General features: G+C 51.7%; 2 protein-coding genes across 9 annotated transcripts; both read left to right on the forward strand.

Moving 5' to 3' along the window:
- The first annotated feature begins 1,490 nt into the window (after positions 1-1,490).
- On the forward strand, positions 1,491-8,287 carry ACBD4 (acyl-CoA binding domain containing 4). Of its 8 annotated transcripts, none has more exons than XM_087441306.1 (11): positions 1,491-1,584; positions 1,664-1,820; positions 1,941-2,070; positions 2,327-2,447; positions 2,504-2,604; positions 2,892-3,012; positions 3,264-3,350; positions 3,660-3,730; positions 3,831-3,909; positions 4,618-4,757; positions 7,546-8,287. In XM_087441306.1, the coding sequence occupies exons 3-11, from the start codon at positions 1,996-1,998 to the stop codon at positions 7,669-7,671; spliced, it is 921 nt and encodes a 306-aa protein (XP_087297432.1). In that variant the 5' UTR covers positions 1,491-1,584; positions 1,664-1,820; positions 1,941-1,995; the 3' UTR covers positions 7,672-8,287. The 8 variants fall into 8 exon arrangements, with proteins under 8 accessions (XP_087297432.1, XP_087297433.1, XP_014644588.2 ...); XM_087441307.1 differs by having other exon boundaries at positions 7,549-8,287; XM_014789102.2 differs by having other exon boundaries at positions 2,520-2,604.
- Positions 8,288-12,868: 4,581 nt separating this feature from the next.
- On the forward strand, positions 12,869-15,177 carry HEXIM1 (HEXIM P-TEFb complex subunit 1). The gene has a single exon (XM_004432586.3). The coding sequence runs from the start codon at positions 13,509-13,511 to the stop codon at positions 14,586-14,588; it is 1,080 nt and encodes a 359-aa protein (XP_004432643.1). The 5' UTR covers positions 12,869-13,508; the 3' UTR covers positions 14,589-15,177.
- The last annotated feature ends 7,937 nt before the right edge of the window (positions 15,178-23,114 follow it).

Genomic DNA, 23,114 nt, shown 5'->3' on the forward strand with positions numbered 1-23,114 from the left:
TGACCCCAGGCCGGGAGCTGTGCCCCCACGGAGGTGTAGGGAGGCGGGCCGGCGTTCGTCCTCTGCTCATGAGTCCGCCTCCCCATTCTCGGAGCGATCCTCGGATCCCAGCCCATCGATGTCCGCAGCCCCCATGAGGCAGAAGGGGCGAGGGCTGCCCTCTGGCACAGGCACCCTCTCCTTTCCCCGGACCCTGACTCAGTGCAGACTCAGGACCCCTCTCCACCCTCCCGTTCCCGGTTCCTCCGGGAGGCCTCAGAAGGGAGCCAGACAGGAGACCGGGTCTGCGGGGCGGCTCCCCTGGGCCAAGGGTCCTCGGGCCCAGAAAACCGATAGAACTCCAGGAGATGAGCTAGGCAGTGGGGCAGCCCGAACCGGAGGGGTAGGGGAGCGGGAAGTGGGGTGGGGGGTAGGAAGGCTCTGGCTGTGACGTCATATGATTAACCCTCTCCGCGTCCAGCCAGTTGCGGTCCCCTCAGTGGTAGAAGTCTTGAAGCTGACTGGTCTGGAGAAGAAGGGGTGGTGCTAAATATAGAGTCCCCAGCAGAACCCCGATTCTGGGGTTCGAGGCTTGGACGGGTTGGCACCCCAACAGGGGCTGGATCGTCCCAGGAAGGCCACTGCACGCTGCGTAGATGTCCGTGACATCAACCAGTGGGTGAGCGTCGAGTGCGGGTTCTGGTGACCGTGTCGTGTGTTCACGTACTATATATGGAACCACCTGCGTATTTGTGCGTGAAGGGTGGGATGGACAGGAGACTAACGTTTGCGTGTGCGCGCCTGTCTGCGTCGTCTGCAGCAAGTGCCCTGGGCCGGGGGCGGAGAGCTAGGCGCACACCGCCACTCGGCGGCGGCCAAGAGCGTGGCATCTCAAAGAGAAAGCTTAGTTTCTCGGAACTTAGCTTTGCCACCTATTTGCCCCAGGCTCTATCCCATTCTCCGATATCCCCGAACCCGAGACTCCGCATATTGGTTTGGATCCCCACTCCTCTCTGGACATTCTTTCTGAATGTCGTCTTCGCCTCTGTACTTTTGATTCTGCGATTCCTTCCTCCAGGAATGACCTTCCTCATTCTTCTCCTGGACTACACTTAAGTGTTCCAAAACTCAGCTCCCATGCCCCTTCTCCAGAACCCCTGACCCCAGGATATGACTCCCTTCTTTTATCCCCAGCGCCTGGTAAGTGTCTGAAGAACTGAGTTGAGGCGCTCAGATTTGTGGGACCTGGGTTCAACTGACAGACGCGGGTTTCCACCAGAGGGCGCGAGGACTCTGTGTCATTTCACTACGTCCACCAGGGGGCGCTTCCGCCCGCTTCTGGAGGTCCAGGGTTGGGAAATCGACCCGTGGAATCGCCCCTCCTGATTGGGAGAGGCACAGCTAAACTCTTTGCATAATCTTGAAAGGGCCGCTCTGAGTGGTTGGGGCATATAAGCGGAATCTGAAACGGGCTCTCTCATTGGCTTAAATTCCCCCCCCCCACTCCGCGACCCCATCCTGGCCAGACTGGGCCCGGAGGTCAGTCGGAAGCCTCCGGCTAGTGGCGAGAGAGGACTCAGGTGTCCTGGGAGAGGACTCTGCGGGGTGAGTGCCAGGGTCCGGGCCAGGGTGGGAGACTGTTCGCCCCGCCCTGACTTCTCGGCTTTCCCATTCGCCTGTCTAGGAGTTGAAGAGGTACATCTAGAGAGCGACTGCGACCCGTGCTACCTGCCTCTCCACCCACCCACCGAGGTCCTCTCCATCCACCCTGGCCCACCCACGCTGCCTTGGGGTAGAAAAAGGAGTCTTCTCAGCCGCACTTTCTGACCTAACTTCCCGGGGTATCTCACTCAGGCCTCTAAAGAGCTTAGTTTGCCCCTCTGGAAAATGGATCAGTGACTTACAGAGGTGTGTGCCGGGGGACCCTGGAGGCTTGCTCACACGGAGACTTGTTCTTGCAGAGTCGCTCAAAAGTAGGGCCCCAGGGCTCGGAGCAGCTGGGTATGGGTACCGAGAATGAAAGCCCAGAACCGGACTGCCAGAAACAGTTCCAGGCGGCAGTCAGCGTCATTCAGAACCTGCCTAAGAATGGTGAGGGCGCGAGGACCCGCGTTTTGGGGATCAAGAAGACTGAGGTCCCCTTCCTAGGAGGCTCTGATCACTGAAGTTTTTGCAGACAAGTACCTGCCTGGGCTTCCCTGGGAGTCCCCTCTGCCTCCTGCCCCTGTCCAGCTGCCCCGGGTGGACCCCTCACCATCTCTGTCCTCTGCAAGGGTGGTTCTGCTCCCACCTCCATCCTCTTGGAGCTAGGGGTGATGCTCTGCCCTCCACTTCCCAATCTGTCCAGGCTCTTACCGCCCCTCCTACGAAGAGATGCTACGATTCTACAGCTACTACAAGCAGGCTACCATGGGGCCCTGCCTGGTCCCCCGGCCTGGGTTCTGGGACCCCATTGGACGATATAAGTGGTGAGCTTCCCAGCGGCCGGGCAAACAAGCCTCAGCTGTCAACTAGCCTCTCACAGCTCTCTGCCCCTCCAGGGACGCCTGGAACAGCCTGGGCAAGATGAGCAGGGAGGAGGCCATGTCCGCCTACATCACTGAGATGAAGCTGGTGGCACAGAAGGTAGGGAGAGGCTGTGGGCTCCTCTCTGTCCCCAAACTCCCAGCCAAGTGGCCTGCCCCCCACTCTTCCTGTGCTGACACCCATTATGTTTCCTGCATGTGGACACCTCTGTGGGAATTGCCACCTTCATGCTGTCCCCCAACCCTGCCTGTCTTTGGTCCCTGACTGGGCACAAGGTGGAGGGGTATGAAGGCAGGAGCAGCATGGAGGGAGCCCAGCTCAAGGGGGATAGGAGGGCAGTGGTGGGAGGGGGCCAGCCACTCCCCAATAGACCCCTTTCCCTACAGGTGATCGACACAGTGCCCCTGGGCGAGGTGGCAGAGGACATGTTTGGTTACTTCAAGCCCCTGTACCAGGTGATCCCTGACATGCCGAGGCCCCCGGAAACCTTCCTGAGAAAGGTCACAGGTCAGGTCCCCAGATTGGGAGCTCCGTGAGTGCTGAGTGAACTATTTTAGGTTCAGGCTGAGGGTGCTGCTCAGTGGGAGGGGGGCCTGGGGGCAGAGGGCTCCAGGTGATGTCCCTGTAAGGCCCCCAACCAGTGCCCTGATGTGGTGGGTCTCAGGCAGAGTCCATGGCTAATGGAGAACAGGGGCCTGATCTCACTAGGAGGTGCCAGCTTCTTCCCAGCCCTACCTCTGGGCGCTGTGTCTCGGCAGGTTGTAAAGAGCAGGTACTGAATGGAGATGCTGGGGCTGCCCCAGAGCCTTCCTGCCTCCCCGAGGAACCAGCACCCCCAAACCCAGGTCAGTGCCTGAGCAGGAGGGGCAGAGGGCCAAACCCAGGCCATGGGTGGGGGTACCTCCAGGTGGGGTGGAGGGGAGAAGGCTGGATGCCACGCTGTGCCCATCCCACCTCATGCCCACAGATACAGAGACCTCCTGTGCTCCCAAAGGCCAGGGGGCAGGTTCTGGGATTCCTGTTCCAGGGCCTCACTTCTGGGACCCATCTGTGCCTCTTGTGGCAGTATGCCTAGTGTCCCCTGAACGGGTACACACCCCTTCCTCCCTCCATGGCCTCCCTCTTATCACTAACCCTACCTACCCCTTCCCCAGAGTCCCAGCCACCCAGGGACCTGGACTCTGAGTTTTTCTCTGATTCTCTGGAGCAGCTGGAGCCTGAGCTGGTGAGACTCCACCCCTGCCACCGCCACATTCTCCTCTTCCCCACCCCACTGAGCCCTGGCTGCTCCCACAGCCCCCCTTGGACCTTGTGACTCACCTCAGCAGGTTTGGGCAGAGCAGAGGGGTACCCTTGGAGGGGAGCCTGACTCCAGAAACAGCCCTGTGCCCCCCCAAGAGAAAGGTGAGCCCCTCCCAGACCCTTACCCCCTTCTGCCTTCCCTGTTGTTCCGGTGCCCCAGGCCTTCCCCTGGCTGCCCTCTTGGGGCAGAGGTGAAAGTCTAGCACTGGGCACTGGAGAGAGCAGCCTGTGCCCACGAAGGGTTGCCAAACAGCCAGACGCCAGCCTGGGTGGGCAAAGTCCCTGCCCAGCCTGCTCTGCCTGATGGCCACCAGGCGTCTATACAGCTGGCACTGAGGAAGGGCAGCTGGGGTGGGAATCCTAGCCCAACTCACTCACATACAGCCACACGGCCTTGGGAGTCATCCTCTCTCTGGGCCTCCCATTTGGGACTCTCAAAGGACGAGTTCTGTCCTATCCCCTTCTAGAACTTCCAGTGTGCCATGTCCCATAAGGGGCACTTTCATAAATATTATCTCCTTTATTCCTCTGAGCAAGCAGCCCTGTGAGGAGATGACATCTTCCTCTAATTTTCAGATGACAAAATGAGGCTCAGAGAAGTGACTGACTTGCCCACAGTCACACAGCTAAGTGGCAGTGCTGGGATTCAACCCCCTGGCACCCCCGTGGATGGGTTTTATAAGAGTCACACTCTGTACGGGGACTGCACTCTCTTCTTACTCTTCCCTGGATGTGCCCCAGCCTGCCACCACCCTGTCGCTAGCTGAGTCGCCTCCTGAGTCCCCTTCCCTGTTTGTCTGTGCTCTGCAGAGGGATTGGAGGGCAGCCTGCTGGGGCCCCAGGAATTGGATACGTGGCTGATGGGGACAGTTCGGGCACTGCAGGAGAGCATGCAGGAAGTCCAGGGGAGACTGCAGAGCCTGGAGAGCATGCCCAGCCCCCCCAAGCAGGTGAGCCCCCCCAAGGCTCGGGGCAAGATGGGGGCAGAACTCTCAGGTTTTCTGTTCTGGGCTCCTCATCCAGCCACTTCTGTCTTTGTCCCTAACTCTCCACCTGCCCACATCTCTGCCTTCTCCACAGGATGGTGTGGCTCAGGTTGCAAGCAGGGAAGTCAAGGGGTCTGAGGTACTTCTACCCTGGAAAGGAGAGAGGGAAGGGCCCTCCTTTCCTGCTGTAAACTCCCTCTGCCTCAAGAGAAACAGCTTGAGGACTAATTCCAACAGTTTGGAAGGGCCAGGATGTGTCTGCTATTTGCATTGGGGCTGGAGGTCCCTGTTGCCCCTCTGTCAGGACTTCTGTTCCCAGATTTAGGGTTTGCCCCCAAACAATTCAGCCCTTGCATCCCTCACTCCCTCGCTCGACTCCTCGATCCGCTCGCCCCTTACTCCTCTGCTTCTGCAGAATACACAACAGCTGCCATTTCTGGAGCCCCAGCTGTGCGCCAAACACGTTACTTGCATTATCTCATTTAATCCACACAACAACCCAATGAAATAGCTTCTCTTCATTTCCCTTGTACAGATGAGGAAACTAAGGCTCTCAGAGGCTGAGTAATTTACTTGAGGGCACACAGCCTGGAAGAGTCTCACAGAGCTGCTGTGAGGATTAGACGAAATAATGCCTGTAGTTGCTTCTGCAGTGCCAAAACACAGGAAGGCCTTCTCAAATGGGGTTGTTATTTTTACTATTATTAACATTAAGTGATAGAGCTGGGAGTGGCCCCAGGTCTATCTCCCTCCAAAGCTGGCCACCATTAACTCTGAGTAGGTCTGTTCTTGAGAAGCCTGGGGTGGTGGGGGCGGGAGAGGGCTAAGTGCTGGATGTGGGGATTGCTGGGTAGCCCCTAACCCCCTTGCACAGTGTGTCAGCCAGGGTGGCAGGAATCTCCTCACATCCACAGTGGCTAGCCTTTCAACACCCACCCCCCAGGGATTTATTTATTTTGTTTACCTTTCACTAATTTTATATGCTGAAGATTTTAAAGATTTCCACCCTGAAACACTTGGGTTTGCATCACTAAAGATAAGAACATTCTACTACCTAGCCCAAACAACAACATTCTATCACACACAATAATTCCTTCATATCATCAAATACCTAATCCAAAATCAAATCTCCCCAGTTGTACCGACACTGCCTTTTCCAGCTGCTCCCTCTGTCCAGTCCAGGAGCACCTCCTGCATCTGGGTCCTCTGTTCTTTAAGACTCCTTTAAGGGCCGGCCTCATGGCGTAGGGGTTAAGTGCTCTTGCTCCACTGCTGGCAGCCTGGGTTCGGATCCCAGGCACGCACCAACGCACCACTTGTCAGGCCATGCTGTGGCGGTGTCCCATATAAAGTGGAGGAAGATAGGCACGGATGTTAGCCCAGGGCCAGTCTTCCTCAGCAAAAAGAGGAGGATTGGCATGGATGTTAGCTCAGGGCTGATCTTCCTCACAAAGAAAAAGACTCCTTTAGTCTAGACCAGTTCCTTTTCCTCACTACTGACTTGCTGGTGAAGCTGGCCAGTGGTCCTGTAGAATGTTCCACTTTTTGGGTCTCTCTGATTACAGCCTCATGTCTAGTTTACATGACCAGATTACATCAGAGGTGACATTCTTCACATCAGGGAACACGTACCTAGAGGTCCCACCATTAATGATTCTAGTGTGGACCACTAGCATGGATGAAGGAGAGAGAGTCCGATCCCACCACTGGGAAGTCACGTTTTCCTCTTGCAGCCAAGGAATGTCCAGTTCTCCGTCAACCCCATTTGCCACATGGGTTTTGACAACAATTGACAGATAATCCATGCCTGGATTAATAATTTATTTAGTGGTTGCAAAAAAATGTTGACTTTTAAATTCTATTATTCCTTTAACATTTATTAGCTGTCATTTTTCTGTAGAGTTTCCCTGATCATCTAGGATTTCCCTGAATACAGTGCCTTATGGAAAGGCAGGATAAATGCTTAATTCTTTCTCTTTATCTATTTTTAAAGCAAGGAGTTGATTTAACAACCACCTCAATAGTGACAAATTTCCAACTTTCTCTTTTTTTGAGTATCTTTATGGACTCACGGATTTTAAAGATTCAGTATTTCAATCAACTGCAATCATCATTCTTTTTGATACTCAGATTGCCACAACTTTGGTCAGTGGAGACCCTTTCAAGCTGGGTCCTCTATTCTTATAACGTGACCTCATTAATCTTTAAAAGCTTCCTTGCTTTCTGGTACAAGATGTCCCACATTCACCTCTACCTTCCCTGCTCCACACCTAGAATCAGTCACTTCTCTAAGGCGCCCTGGCTCCTTTTAGCAGAGATGATATTTAGAAACTAAAATCTGAGCACCGAGGGTCCTCATTTGAAATATGAGGCACATCCTTTACAATATGGGGTCTTCAGGCCATACCAACAGGGTCCCTGCTCTGCGGCCCAGAGGAGACAGCCTAGAAGCCAGTCTCTCCACTAGGCAGCCCCTCCAGCCTCCAGCCCTCTTGGCACCTGAGATTGCCATGGGAGGAGGATGTGGGAGGGATGTGGGAGGGAGTTGGAGCTCAATCGTCAGGGACACACTGGGAGCCCCAGGATCACTTCCCTTCTAGTGGTGCAGATTTGGGGGGAGGGTCTTCTCTGCCCCAGTCCTTACAATCTGGGGGAGGCAGAAGCGCCCACTGAGTTATGGAAGCAGGTTCCTAAGGAGGGCCCAGTCTATGCTGAGGCCTGGACTGGCCCCTGACTCCCTCACTCTTGGCAGCAGAGGCCCTCGCCCAGTGCCCGGCCTTGGCCCCTCAGGCTCTCGGGTCCCATGCTGCTCTTCTTCCTCCTGTGGCCCTTCATTGTCCAGTGGCTCTTCCGACAGTTTCGGACCCAGAAGAGGTGACTCAATGGAGGAGTCTCTGCAGCCAGTTGAGGAGGCTGTGAGCCCCCTGTCCTGCTGTGCCCTGAGCCTTCCTAGGGTTTAGGAGAACAGCATTAACTCCCGTCCTCTCCACCAATGTGTTTGCCTTGGCACCCCTCCCCTAATGGGGGGCCGGATAAGACACCACCCTTCCCTGCAGCTTCACTTGGACGCTTCCTCCCTTCCCCCCAAGCGCCCCAGGCTCCCCTGGGAGGCTGCAGTGGCGGTGCACAGCCCCGGTTCTGGGTTGGCTGGGGACTCTAGGGCGGGGCTGCTGGGTCTCAGCCTCTGCCCGCCCCTCCCCGGGTCACCTGACTTTTTCCCCCTAGCTTCTCCCGATGGAGGCTCAGCTCTTGGGCAAGTTGGGACTTGGGCCGGGGCCTGGAAGAATGATTGCCTGGGAGGCGGCGGGAGGGAGGCCAGGAGGCCCGGCCGAGTTGGGGGAAGGCGGAGAGAGCAGGCCCCAGGGGAGGAGAGTGAGCTCCGTTTTGCTGGCCTCCCTCCCCAGCCGCTCTCCCCCACACACACTCAGGACGTCTTCACCGAAGATTCCCTTACAAATGAATGTTTCACTAAATAAAATAAAACCTCAATCTTCTGCCGTCTGGACCCCCACGGAGTGAGGCGGGAAGACGGGTCCCCGGCGCGCGAGGCCCAAGTCCCTTCCCTGCCCCTCCCCCAGTGTCCCTGCGTACGCCCCGAGAGGCCCGCGGGCGGCGTTTCTACGGGAGGAAGACCTTCCCTCCTCCCGGGGCAGGGAACGGACAGAGGCCCGGGTCTCCAGGAAAGGCGGAGGCGGGGGGGCGCCCGCGGCGGGGCGGGCGGGGTGGGGCGTCCGGGAGTTGGGGCGCGGGGCCCCGAGCGCCGCCAGGGGTGGGGCTAAGGGCGCGGGCCCGGGCGTAGGCTCCCTACCCCCCGACCCCCCGGAGAGAAGGGCGGCTGCTCCCTGGCCGACGCGCTGGGCGACGCGCTGGGCGTAGGGTTGGGGTACCGAGACCCCGGCCCCAGAAGTGCCCATGGCCCGCTTCCCCCTTCTCAGCTGCTCGCTCCCGGTGCCTCCTCCCCGTGACCTCCGCGCTCCGGCTTTCCCAGGGAACTTTCTGGAATGCCAAGACCCAGTGGGAGCCTCATTGCGCCCCGCTCTGAGGAGTGGGGGCGGGGCCCTGCACTGGGAGCCCCCGTATGGGTGGGCAGAGCACCTGCGTGGGCACAGACATCGGGGTGCCACCGGCTGCAGGCTGCGCGGCCTCCGAACTTATTTCCCTCACCGCCTGGCAGCTTTGGCCTCTCTCTGGTCACGCCAGCCCTGTCATCCCACCCTGGGCCGCCCTGGCTCTAGCCACGGCCCGTATTCGGTGGGGAACCCGCCACTCTGAGCGCCTCCTAGTGTTGGCGGGGCAGAGGCCACTGGCCAGGGTCCCCACCCATGGATGCCCGCCGCAGCCTTGAGCCCTGTGCAGCTGCCATCACCTGGGCCCCAGGACCTTCCTGCCCCTGGGTGAGGAAGAGGCAGTTCTTTTTTTTTTTTTTTTTTTAAAGGAAGAGGCCGTTCTGAAGGCCCCTCCTTGAAGACCCTTAAACTCCGGAGTTCCCTCTGTCAGCCCCTGGCCTTGACGACTGCCCCAGGCTTGGCCAATCATTTGCCCCACTGGAAGCCACCGTCACTCTGTCAGTCCTTTTCTCGAGGCGAGGAGGGCATCCCTCAGAACACACAGGGCTTGCTGCTCCACCATCTAGCCCAGGGTTACATGCAGAGAAGCTGAATAAACCCATGTGTTAAGGATGGACAACAGCAGGGCAGTGGGAGGGACCAAATTGGTGCTGGGGATGCAGTCCTGTGGCAGAAGCCAGCTCCACCACCTGCGCACACTAGCTGTGTGACTTGGGCAAGATTCTTAACTACTCTGAGCCTGGGTTGCCTTGTTTGTGAAATAAGGATGATGATCTCTTCATCATAAGGCAGTCCTGGGGTTTAAATGACCAGGACATGTAAAATGCCTGCCAAAGGGTTAAAACTCAGCCAATATCAAGGTGCTGGGCCTCTTGTTTGATACAGTTTTAGAATTCCACAACCTATAAGCCCATCCCTCCAATATGACAAAGGAAACCACATAGCTGAGCTCTGTCCAGCAAACTGAGGCTGGGTTCAGCTGTACCTTACAAATCCCCTGACTGACGTACCCAGGAGTCTTCTGAGGTCTGAAAATGTAACAATTTGGAGGTCTCTGACTCCTAGTAAAGTTCACTGCAAAAACCCTTTTTCCCAGGGATCTCCCAGTGTGAGGGGCAGCTCTTGCTCCCAGGGAGCTTCCCGCATGACTGATGGAGCAGCACAGAGGAGGGCAGGCTTTTCAGATAGATCTGAGTTCTTGGAAGCCCAGGGAAAACAGGCTGGGTGGTCAATTTCAAAACACCTGGACATGCCCCAGAGGCACTCCTGCTTGCCTCTCCCTTTGGGCATGCCCATCACTACCTCTCCACTGAACCAGTCCTCAGTTCCCAGACAAGTCCTTTCTTTGCACACCATGCTTGCTCTTCATACACTGCCCGTCTTCGTGCCACTCTTGCCTGAAAATGCTTCATCCTTCAGAGACAGCCAAGAAGTCACCTCCCCCATGAAACTTGTCCACAATTAACTCCTAAGCAGCTCAGCTCACAAGCTCCTACCAGGATTTCTGCACTTGCCATTTTGGCTCACTGTGGTTTGATGGCGCCTCTCCACACATAGTCCATGCAAGCAGCAAGGATGACATTTTATTCATCATTGTGCCCTCCTAACAAATGTTTGCTAAAGAAAGAAAGACTGGCGGCCGGCCCCGTGGCTTAGCGGTTAAGTGCACACGCTATGCTACTGGCGGCCCGGGGTTCCGATCCTGGTGCGCACCGGTGCACTGCTTGTCAGGCCATGCTGAGGCAGCGTCCCACACACAGCAACTAGCAGGATCTGCAACTATGATATACAACTATCTACTGGGGCTTTGGGAAAAAAAGGAGGAGGATTGGCAATAGATGTTAGCTCAGGGCCGGTCTTCCTCAGCAAAAAGAGGAGGGTTGGCAAGGATGTTAGCTCAGGGCTGATCTTCCTCACAAAAAAAAAAAAAAAAAGAAAGAAACAAGGACCTAAGTTAGGCTGATGCTGTTAGGAATGAAAAGGAACTAAGTCCAGAGTTCTTGAGAAAAATGGGAATTTCGTGTTTCTTTTTTATTTATTTATTTATTTATTTATTTATTTTTTCCCCCCAAAGCCCCAGTAGATAGCTGTGTGTCACAGCTGCACATCCTTCTAGTTGCTGTACGTGGGACGCGGCCTCAGCATGGCCAGAGAAGCAGCGCGTCGGTGCGAGCCCGGGATCCGAACCCGGGTCGCCAGCAGTGGAGCGCGCTCACTTAACCACCAAGCCACGGGGCCGGCCCTCGTGTTTCTGAAAGAAGAAAAACGGCACGGGAGTCACCAAGACCTTTGCTCTTGCTGGAATTGTCACTTAGTTGTCCTATGACTTTGGACAAGTCACTTAATTTCTCTGAGTCTTAGAGATTTCTCATGTCTAAAATGGAGACAACTCCCACCCTGTCTAACTCACTGGGCTGTGGTGGGGTCAAATGGTTCTGTATAAAAGAACATACAATAGAGAGCGCTTGGAATGTAACACATTGCTATTAAGGAAAAAATAACCAGTGGGCCACTGGGTGTGTGGCAAGAGAGCGAAGTTGAGATTTCTCCGAGATTTTAGGCCTAAGTGATTAGAACAGAGGGTTTAGGCTACTCCCAGGCCCTGTCCTCTGGGTGGGAGCTTGTAATCTGGAGAATTTTCTCAAGGAGAGTATGTGCCTCCTCCCCCTCCACACACAGAGTCCTGGGCCAGAACCCCCTATCCCCACTTCTGGGCAAGGCCTCTTCTTTGGGGAAGCCTCTGGCTGTGCTTCCCTTCCGGTGTTGCCCAGAGCCCACTGATGAAAAGAGCCTCTGTGGATGATACCCCCTTCTCTCTCGGCTAGCCAGGGTTGATTATTTAAACTCATCATTAATTTCGCCCCCCCTCCTCCAACAAAGAGGCTCATCAGCTGGCCCAGACTCCCCTGTCTTGGGCTCAGAAAATGTTCCCGGTCCGCCCCAGGAGGCCATTTTCTTCGACAGAAGCTGAGGGCCAGGAGGCAGAGGCATCTCAGCCGCGGGCACACATCCCGCGCTTCCCGGATCCCAGCCCAGGGGAGAAGCTCACGGCCCACCATTTTGCACTGGTCCCTGGGGCGGTAGTGGCCCTGAAAGACTAGGCTGGGGCTGGAACCCGGCCACTTTCGCCCAAGGGTCCTGAAGCCAGTCCGAGAGTGGATGTCACCCGGGACTCGAACCTGTCTTCTCATCTCCCGAGGCCTAGTGCGAGGGTGCTGTGCTAACGCAGTGACACTGTCCCTTTAAGGCGGCACTTTTTATCCTTCATTTGTTTACTTCTTCATGCGCTTTTCGTTTTTTTACAAAATGTTCACAATGTCCTTCCGCAAATGTCAGTTCCAGGCTATAACCACACACCTTGAAGATATTCCTGTAATCTTAGGAGTCGATATCTATTAGCCGTGGGCCAATATCTCTCTTTATAGGGTTTAATCCTCTTTTACACTTTAGGGACTACTTTTTAGGAATAAACCATTTTTCTTTAGTTAACAAATGTTTATGACCTTCAGAACCCTTCCGCTGAGTATAGAATACGATAATAGTCTTTAAAACGCACCTTTTCATAAAAATATTCTCTGTGTGCCTTCACAAGCCATCGAATCTTCTCGTACTCCTGAAGCAGAATGGTATAGTCCAGAACCCGCCCCATCTTCTCTGCGATTGGCTTTTCTTCCGCTGCGAGACGTGTGACTCTTAACCAATGGTCGCTCACGTTCTTCTAGCGAGGGCTAAGCCATGGAAGGAGGCGGCCTGGAAGACGCCCCCTACGCGTTCTGGGATTGGCTACGTCGCACGGCGCGCGAGGACGGCGGGCCTGAAAGATGAGAACTACGACTCCCAGCTTCCCGCGATGGGGACTCTGCTACGCATGCGCATGGGCGGGGCGCACACACTTCTATATAAAAGGGGCGCAGAGGCCTGGGAGGCAGCAGTTGGAAGTTGGCAGGTGGAGAGGCAGGTTGGGAGGGGAAGTCGGAGGAGGAGGAGGCGGAAGAGGCGCTGTCGGAAGGGGGAGGAGGGAGGGAGGAAAAGAGGAGGCGGAGGAGAACTGAGCTGAGCAGAGCAGAGCAGAGCATCGAGCCAAAGGGGAGATGAGTTTGTCTGTCCTCGGCTGAGGCTCCGGCCGGGCCTAGGGAACTGGGAGCTCGGGTTGGAGCGACACCCGTGGAAGTGGGAGGAGGTGGCTCTGGGACTTTAACCCCTTGTGGGCTCTGCGGCAGGGGATTTAACCCTTTGTGGATCCGGCCCCTCGGAGGCAGCGTCATCGGGTAGTTTTAACCCCTTCGGGGCTGGGTTTAACCCGTTGGACTCAACCTCATCTCCTTGCCCACCAACTCCTCGGTCGTGGGGGCGCTCAGCGGGGAGGCTTGAGGCCCACCCCCTCTGCACATTACGTACTGTTCCTGCTGCTGCACCCTCTTGAACCAGCTACCTGGCCGCGCTGTGGGCGCTTAACCCTTTACTACCTTGAGCTCCCCAAGTTGCAATTGGACTTTGCTGACAGAACTGGCTAAAGGCGTCACTGCAAGAATTACAGACCGAAGAGGACTCTGTTGGACATTTTTTAGAAGAAAAGAAAAACCTCTTTTTTTCCTTAAGGACTTACGGCCAAAATTTTTCAAACTTCGAGAAGAGGACTCTCTTAGCCATGGCCGAACCACTTTTGTCAGAATATCAGCACCAGCCTCAAACTAGCAACTGTACAGGTGCTGTTGCTGTCCATGAAGAGCGGAACCCCGATCGCCCCCCAGGCGCGGAGGAGCGGGTGCCCGAGGAGGACAGTAGGTGGCAATCGAGAGCGTCCCCCAAGTCGGATGGCCGTCCGGGGCTGGAGGGGGAAGGGAGCCTGGAGCCCCAGCCGCCTCCCCTGCAGACCCAGATCTGTCCAGAACCTAGCTGTCCGGAAGGGGGCGAGAAGGGCCATAATGGAGACGACTTGTCCGCTGGCGGCTCCCCTCCGTCGGTGGCGGGAGGGGAACCGAGACCCGAGGCCGAGCCGCTCGCCCAGCCATGTCCTGACTCTGAGGCCAACAAGTTGGGGGCTCCTGTCGCAGGGGGCGAGGAGGCGTGGGGACAGCAGCAGAGACAGCTGGGCAAGAAAAAACACAGGAGACGCCCCTCCAAGAAGAAGCGGCATTGGAAACCATACTACAAGTTGACTTGGGAGGAGAAGAAAAAGTTCGACGAGAAACAGAGCCTACGAGCTTCCAGGATTCGAGCCGAGATGTTCGCCAAGGGCCAGCCAGTCGCGCCCTATAACACCACGCAGTTCCTTATGGATGATCACGACCAGGAGGAGCCGGATCTCAAAACCGGCCTCTACCCCAAGCGAGCCGCTGCCAAATCCGACGACACCAGCGATGAGGACTTTATGGAAGAAGCAGGCGAAGAGGATGGGGGCAGCGACGGGATGGGAGGAGACGGCAGCGAGTTTCTGCAGCGGGACTTCTCGGAGACATACGAGCGGTACCACGCGGAAAGCCTGCAGAACATGAGCAAGCAGGAGCTCATCAAGGAGTACCTGGAGCTGGAGAAGTGCCTCTCACGCATGGAGGACGAGAATAACCGGCTGCGGCTAGAAAGCAAGCGGCTCGGCGGCGACGACGCGCGAGTGCGGGAGCTGGAGCTGGAGCTGGACCGGCTGCGCGCCGAGAACCTCCAGCTGCTGACGGAGAACGAACTGCACCGGCAGCAGGAGCGAGCGCCGCTGTCCAAGTTTGGAGACTAGACTGAAACTTTTTGGGGGGAGGGGGCAAAGGGGACTTTTTACAGTGATGGAATGTAACATTATATACATGTGTATATAAGACAGTGGACCTTTTTATGACACATAATCAGCAGAGAAAATCCCCCCGGCTTTGGTTGGTTTGGTAAATTTAGCTATGATGTAGCTTGCTGTGCTTTCTCCTGTTCTTTAATTATGTGATGAAACTAAAGGGTTGCTTTTCTTGTTTTCCTTTTTAGAAGGTTTTTTTAAATAAGTAATTTGACCAAGTTATAATGCATTTTTGTTAAAAATCCCCTCCTTAAACGGAGCTATATGGTGGCCAAATCTGAGAACCATTAAATTCATTCTAGTTATAATAAATTTAATATTTGTAAATGTAACATAGTTTCAGTGTGATTTCTAGAGCTAATTCAAAACAGTACTGATTTATGTGATTGCATTTTGCGGGTGGGGTAAGGAAATTATTAAATGTCAGTTTGGAAAAAAAACTAATGGGAGAATTTTCACCTTGCCCGAGTTTTCCCTTGAATGGGTTTCAGTGTGCTACAATATACAGTTCAGGCAAAATATAAAGATTTCATTATCTGCAGTACTTCAGTGTGCTTGCTTTCTAGTGCCTTGGTTTTCTTTCTTGATGCTGGAGAAATAAACCAGTGTTTGCTGTTTGGGGAGTAGAAAGTGGCTACAATCAGAAGCTTAAAATTTAATTCCGTTTTTCAATAGCCATTCAAAGCCTATTAAAAATGTAAACCTAATTTGGCAGTTTGTTAGGCTAGACAATTGACAGCCCCATTTCATTCTTACAAGCAGGTTTTTAGTAACCACCCCCCACCTCCCCCAATAAGGCTGGAATGAGTTCCTCAGTGCCTGAAAGAGGCTCTTGGTAAACCTCTTGCTTAGTGCAAGCAACGGTTGGATAAACTTGGGCAGCTCTTTATGTTAAGATGTTTAGAGGTAGGGAATATTGGATTTATACAGGAAATGGCTGTTTGGGGCATTCCAAGGACTTACCCTAATTGTCCAATACTTAGGGGCTCCCTCTACCAAAAAAAAAGCTGTCCACCCTTACATTCGGGTCAAACTAAAATTAGAAATGCCCCTCACTGCAAATCAAATGTAAAGCTTCTGGTTATGGAGCTAAATTAAGTCCTTAGGGGCCGAGTGGGAACCCTGCACATTCCCTGTACAGCCGCTATTTTCAATCTCCTGCTCTGATAGCTGGTTAGGTTCTTGAGTAGTTCTGCTCTTGAAAATGCAGGGAGGCCCTGGGAATTAATTTCTTCCCCAAAATTAAAATAGTAAGAAATTATAAGATTGTTCCCTCCTATCACCATGGTTAACCTAGCCCATCTTCACCTGCCCTGTGTCAATGCTTCCGTAGGACAATTGCATTGCTCAAATCACTAGTACAGGGGTTCTGTTCTTTAACTGGGAGCCTTAGAAACCACAGAGGGCCTTGGGGTCCATGAACCCCATGAAATTATACATAGACTTTTGTTACATGTACATTTTTCTGGGGAGAGGGTTCCAGCGAATCAAGAGATTGTCACACTCCTTGAAGGTTAGGCACCCCTGCAGGGAAAGGGAAAAAAAAAAAACCTTCCATTGGGAAGCTTGCTTTTGCAGCTAAATGAAATAGTGGAGGTGGTGGGAAATTCAAGAGACATGCACCTTACAATGCATAAGAAGCATACGCAAATCAATGAATCAAGGGAAATTATGCCAGTCAAGACCGACTCAGGGCCGTCAAAGCTGGACTGAGCTGGCCCTATTCTGGCAGACGGTCCACTGGAGAAAATGTACGATTGGTTTTTCCTTTGGCCTAAAAATTACATTAAATGTCTATTTTGAAATAGTTTTCTTCGTGTTAATTTTCCTTCTGCTATGACGTCACGCAGCAGTCCCAGAAACATGGCTGCTTGGTGGAAAGGCAGCAACACTGCCCTCTGGCTTTACAGTGCAGAGCAGAAGCCTCATTCTGACTGCACTGTAGATGCAGCAGTGATAACCTTGGATTCTAGAACCTCTTCTTTTTTGTGTGTGTGAGGAAGACTGGCTCTGAGCTAACATCCATTGCCAACCCTCCTCTTTTTTTGCTGAGGAAGATTGGCCCTGAGCTCACATTGGTGCCCATTGTCCTCTATTTTGCATGTGGGATGCCGCCGCAGTGTGGCTTGATGAGCAGTGCCTAGGTCCGTGCTGGGATCCAACCCTGTGAACCCCGGGCTGCAGAAGCAGAGTGTGTGAAGTTAACCACTACACCACTGGGCCGGCCCCTATAACCTCTTAATAAGATGAATTTAAGTATAACGATCTTGTTTCCCATATTAGTCTTGGGAAGACTGCGTCAGTGCATTTATCATCAGAAAAAAGTGTGTTTTACTCTTAGGAGACAAATTCAGTCTGGTCTTAAAAAAATACAAATATTTAGTTTTAAGTAACTCCCATAAATTACTTTGATTTACCTTGAGATATGCAACTTTCTGTCTGAATTTTGTTTTCAAAGGCACTGGTGTTTTACTATATTCATTGCATCTATGTTCTTAGAATGATGAGGTTTGTGGGAAATTTCAGTTTTCTATCAACACTTTCTACATTGAAACACTTGATTAGCATATTTCTCTCAAGGCAAAGAGAAAAGACTGAATTACCTACATTAATGGGGTTGTGATGACAAATGATCCTCAAGGCCACTCTAGCCTTAACTAAAGTCCTCTCTGCCAAACATTTTAACTGAGCTGCCCAAAAGACCATGCTTATACACTGGCAATTTCAGTTTGTTTCCTTTCTCATACTGGGGCCTGGGTAATCCAGCCAGGGCAAAGCACTTCCCAAACTTTTGAGACAGCTGGCTGGAGAGCTTAATCCTACTCTGAGTAAGGAAAACTTTTCTTGGGCTAGCCTATAACATAAAGCAGCCCTCAGGAGACAGGGCCCTTTAGATTTCAGTTTAGGGGACAGAAAGCCAGGGAGTTCCAGATCAGTTTAGTTCTGAAAAACAGACTAGGCACGGGGCTGGCCCATGGTGTAGCGGTTAAGTGTGTGCGCTCCGCTGCGGCGGCCCGGGGTTTGCAGGTTTGGATCCCGGGCGCTCACCGATGCGCGGCTTGTCAAGCCATGCTGTGGCGGCGGCCCACATAATGTGGAGGAAGATGGGCACGGATGTTAGCTCAGGGCCAGTCTTCCTCAGCAAAAAGAGGAGGATTGGCATGGATGCTAGCTCAGGGCTAATCTTCCTCACAAAAAAACCAAAAAACATACTAGGCATCTCTAAAGAGAGGGAACATAAAAATTAGACCAGACTAGGAGTCAAAACACCAGAGTTCTAGTCATACCTTTAAGGCAATCCTGGACACATCTCTTAGACTCTCTGAGCCTCATTCTTCATCAGCAAAATGGGGCCAGGCCTACTTTACATAACTGCTATAAGGATTAAACCAGATAGCATGAAAATGTACTATACAATAGGAAGTTACCATTGGTATGATTATTACTGGTTCTTTTTAAGACCAGAGCAGTTGCCCATTTGATCAATATTTTAATTTTCACCTCAGAGTAAAAAAAAAAATCCTTTGCTTGGGGAAATGTAAATAAATATACTTTACCCTAATGACTTCAAAAGTTAGAGAAACCAGAGGTAGTCCACAGAAATAAAAAACAAAATCCGTATCTGATAGTCTACCTTCAGAAAATCAAGAGCTGGCTATATTTAGTAACACATTAGGCAATGCAACACAGGTATCCCCCTGGCCACTTACCAGAACAGCTGGCACCAAATATTCACAATAGTGTGATGGAAAAGTTGGCTAGAGTTAAGACAGTACTTGTACCTAAGTACACTTGAATTTGTGGGTTTGTTTTTTTTTTAAAATTAATTATTTTTCACATTTGACAAGTAAGATCATTGGAATAAAATTCCACTTTACTATTCTCTCATAAAAGTTGAAATGTTTGATGCTAGAAATGAAAAGTAATTCAAATTCAGGCCCTGAAGTGAGATCTGCTGACCAAAGGGTAAGAGTCATACTTTGCAAGTGGGACAAAATATATGGTCTAGGAGGCAAAGATTCAATCTTTAGCCAATTTTGTCAGTTGCCTTTGAATACTGGAAAGGTTACAACCTCATTCCATTTCTTGTTGAAAAAGGAGAGTCTGGGTTTAGATCAATAATTTAGCTCTCACAAATCCTCCTGAATAAACTTTTTCTTGTGTTTTACTTAGTGGCGATTCAATTATGACAAATGATATAACAACATGGGCAACAGCAGGAATTATCTAGTAATTTACTAATAAACCTTTGCACAAAATTCTTCACAACAAAATTCTTCCAAATGGTTGAGCTGCTATAGGAAACTGCTGGGAAGTGTTTTGAAATAGCCAATGTGATCTTTTTCTCAATACAGCACCAAGAGCAGTTACATTTAAAATTTTTTTAAAGAGCAAAAATTCAGAAGGGAATTGTAAACTCTCATCTGAAGTCATATTCTATTTGACACATCCACTGACTTTGTGTGAATTGTTAAAATGCCAGGGGTCTGTGGTGAGCAAAAAGTATATTCCTGAAGGAAAACGTGGGAGCTTTAGAGTGCTCCATGCACGAGAACTTGAGAAAATGATAGCATCACTGCTCTTGTAAACTACTCAGTAGAACTTGTCCTAGCCTCCAGAGGGTCAGAGGACATTAATTTGAAGTTCTGAAGCCTGCTTTAAACACATAATTCTGCATACCTGGATAACTCCAGTACAACTTTCAGGCAAAGGCAAAAGACCAAACTGGAGGATGGAAGGGAATGTCTAAGAGGTTAGTTCTACCTTCCTCCTTAGTTATTACCAAAAGTGTACTTAATAAAACAGCAAACATTTGAACAACTTAGAGAAAAGACAGGGGGCCAGCCCGCTGGTGTAGGGGTTAAGTTTGCGTGCTCTGCTTCGGCAGCCTGGGGTTCGCAGGTTTGGATCCCGGGTGCAGACCTATGCACCGTTTATCAAGCCATACTGTGGCAGGCATCCCATATAAAGTAGAGGAAGATGAGCACAGATGTTAGCCCAGGCCAATCTTCCTCAGGAAAAAGATGAGGACTGGCAACAGATGTTAGCTCAAGGCTAATCTTCCTCACCAAAAAATAAAAATAAAAAAAAGAGGAGGACGGTGAGAGCGAAACACAGAGAGTAAAAAATTGATTAACTGTGGAAATCAAATAGTTCAGAAACAAGCATCTTCATCTTGAAGAGGAGTGCTGCGAAGAATCACTCCTACCCGTCAATGCATCCTGCTCATGCAAGCCACTAGTCCCCAGGAGCTGGCCATCAGGCAAATGTAAAACGTCCAGGACGTCACAGTGACAACTGCTTGGTACCCTGAGAGACTGACCCTTGTTCAGCCTATTTTGATGGCCACCCTTTGTGCTGCCATGGGTAACCAAGGCCACAGTTTGGTAAGACAGGCCTCCAAGTGCCCCAAATAACCTTTGAAGCAGATGTTCTAAAGTTCCCAAATAACAAAGTTATAGAAAGTACGTTTACATAGCTACCAAGGAGTAGTTACTCCTCAAAGTATTTACGAGGGAGGTAGCATTGATACTATTTTCAAATTAGGAAACCAAGGCATATAGGGTTTGTATAATTTGTCATAAACCACAAAGCAACTCTTCTGAAAGGGGAGAACTGAGGAGGAAGTTGAAGGTCTTGTTGAACATTAGATGAACAATAAACTCAGTAGCAAAACGACCAGTTTGGCCTCATCTTCAGGATTTGGCCTCTAGCCAAGCCAACCAAGTCAGTGGTAGCACACACAGAAATAGAACTTGAAGTTTCTAACTTCCAGTCCTGTGTTTTGCTCAGTAGATAACCAAGGGGCCATTAATAAACTGGTTTTATTTCCAACTTTTCTTATCAGGGAATGGAAAAACTTATGGGTCAACCTTAAAGATGATAAGCTTTCTTTTTTATAAGTGAGTAACAAACTTCTGCAACTGGTACAGAATTCTCCACTAAGCAGCATCCAAAGGTTTAACTAGATTACTTCACAATGGAGGATGAATCAGAGTCTGGGATCCTCCTCCATTAAATTCTTGACAGAACCACAAAGATAATCTTTAAAGCCCTTTTCAGCTCCTATGACTATTTAACCTAACTCCTACCAAGTTAGTGTCAGCATTTCCTAACTTGCATCATCTCTTGATCTGAAGAACAGTGTAAAATGAACATGATGTAAGCCAAAAGTCAACCTACAGTATCAATCAAGTGTACTGAAGCTTCATTTAGGAGTAAATGGTTCAAATGTTAGATTAAGAACTGAAGTCGATGGTGATCATATTTTTGTAAGCCAGTTCTAAGACCTTCTCTGAGAACATCTAGGGGGCAGGGGGACAAAATAGTTAAAGCTATGGAACTGTCACTCTTACAACTTACAAAATTACTTTATTAATAGGAGAGGTAGGACTTCAATCCTCAAGAATCTTTCAAGGCTCTTGCTATTAAGGTCAAAGGCTTAGGATGATTTGACTATCTGTAATTGGCAATGCGATTCATCACAGTGCACCCCCAAAGATAAGGATTTCCGCCCAGTCACCCCCTTGAGTCTACCCAGGCATAATTTTTTATTTTTTTGCTGAGGAAGATTCACCCCGAGCTAATGCCTGTTGCCAATCTTCCTCTTTTTGCTTGAGGAAGAGTGGCCCTGAGCTAACATCTGTGCCAATCTTCCTCTATTTTGTCTGTGGGTCACTGCCACAGAATGGCTGATGAGTGGTGCAGGTCCACACTCGGGATCCGAACCCAGGCCAGTGAAGCGGAAAGCACAGAACTTAACCACTATGCCACCAGGCCAGCCCCTACTTAGGCATAATTTTAACTGACCTTTTGGGGAAAAAATTAAGATATCCCTGAGCTGTTAATCTCTCTGGATTTAGATTTCCAGCAGTAGGAAACAAGCTGGTTTAATCTGCAATTCAAGAAAAGAATTTCACATCAAACTTCAATCTTTAAGAAGCTGCTACAGCTGTAACATTAGGTTGAGTGTTTATTTTTTTCAAAGCAGGTCTCTCCCATCCCCCAAACGCCACTTATATGAAGCAGCTCAAAACTGCAATTTCTATTTTGGTACCATCTAGGATCTACAGAAGTGATTTTCAATTACTTGGAATTTCAAAACACAGATTCCCTAGTAACAATGCACCAGAGGCAAAATACTCACAATACTCCCCCATTTTGTTTAGTTTGTGGGAGAAAAGTTCTTTAAACTGGGAAGAATTTGTAGTCTTATAAAGATTACATTTGAATTAGTTCTTTTTCTCCTCTAGGAGGGGAGCCGTTTCTCCAAAAGTTTTGGTAAAAGTTATGGCTCAGATTTCAAAACGCAAACAGATGTTCCTGAAGCATCCGAAATGCGCCACTCCACTTTTATTCCCAGAGCCATGGCCACTCGCAATAATTTTGTGTCTCAACCCTGTAAAGGGCAAAAACCCATCCCCCTTTGGTGTAAACTTTCAAGACAAGTGGAACAGCACGCTTTTGGACTTTCCCAAAGTGGCTGGCGACGTGCGAACTCAGGTTGTTCCGAGAATGGGGGCTGGAGAGGAGAAATCTTGAGGGCAAGAGCGCTCAGAGATTTCCAAGCACTGGGCGCGCGAAGGTTTCCACGTGCCCCTATCTGGCTGGTCCCAGGGGAAATTCATGGTTGCTACAGTAGGAAGGGGGCTGTTCCTTTCCGCAGCCCAGGCCGCGGGATGGCCTTGGTGTATGCGGGAGATGGTGGGTGCACAGGACTCTCCCGCCCTCGGAGCCTCCAGTCGACTGCCAGGCCACAGGGACCGCGGCCAGTGCTGCGACCTCCGCCCTCCCCCGCGGCGCCTGTCTTTGGAACCTGGCGTCGCCCCCACCTCGCCCATCGAAGTGGGGGTGCCGCCACGCTGGGCCTCAACGCCATGTCCAGGCCGAATGGGGGTAGGGAGCGAACTTGGCAGACCTCGGCCTCAGGATCTGCGCCCCAGGGGAAGGACAACAGAGGGGAGTCGTTTCTCCCGGTTTCTCCCTAACCGGGGTCTGGGGAAACACGCGGTAATTACCCAAGAACCCCGCCTCTGAGAGGCGAGGCTACGGGGCTGCCGGGACGGTTTGAGGACCGGGCCCGGCCGGGGAGACTCCAACCTTCACCCCCCCGGCCCCCGGTCCCACTCCCCGCGGTCTCCCGGCGCCGCCACTTCAGGCAGCCCACTCGGCCCGGCCTCTCCCCGCGCCCGGACCACCCCCCATGGGGTGCTCTCACTGCGCAGCGAGTCCCTCCGCTGCCTCCTCCCAGCCCAAAATGGCGGCGACGGCCACCGATCGTCTCGTCGCCTTCCTCTAGGGCCGAGGATCCCTCCGCGCCCACAGCCCCTCCCCTCTCAGCCGGATCTATTTTCTGCCCGGTAAAGATTAACGCCTTCAATGAACTCTTTAATTGATCTCGGAAAGACGTATCCGATTGTGCCTCCGCACAGCTAATCGTTGACAAAAGTGGGATATTGGCAGACGAGTTGGCCAATC

Source organism: Ceratotherium simum, chromosome 16 (assembly GCF_057802395.1).
Source record: "Ceratotherium simum simum isolate JZ-2026a chromosome 16, ASM5780239v1, whole genome shotgun sequence".
Taxonomy (NCBI): domain Eukaryota; kingdom Metazoa; phylum Chordata; class Mammalia; order Perissodactyla; family Rhinocerotidae; genus Ceratotherium; species Ceratotherium simum.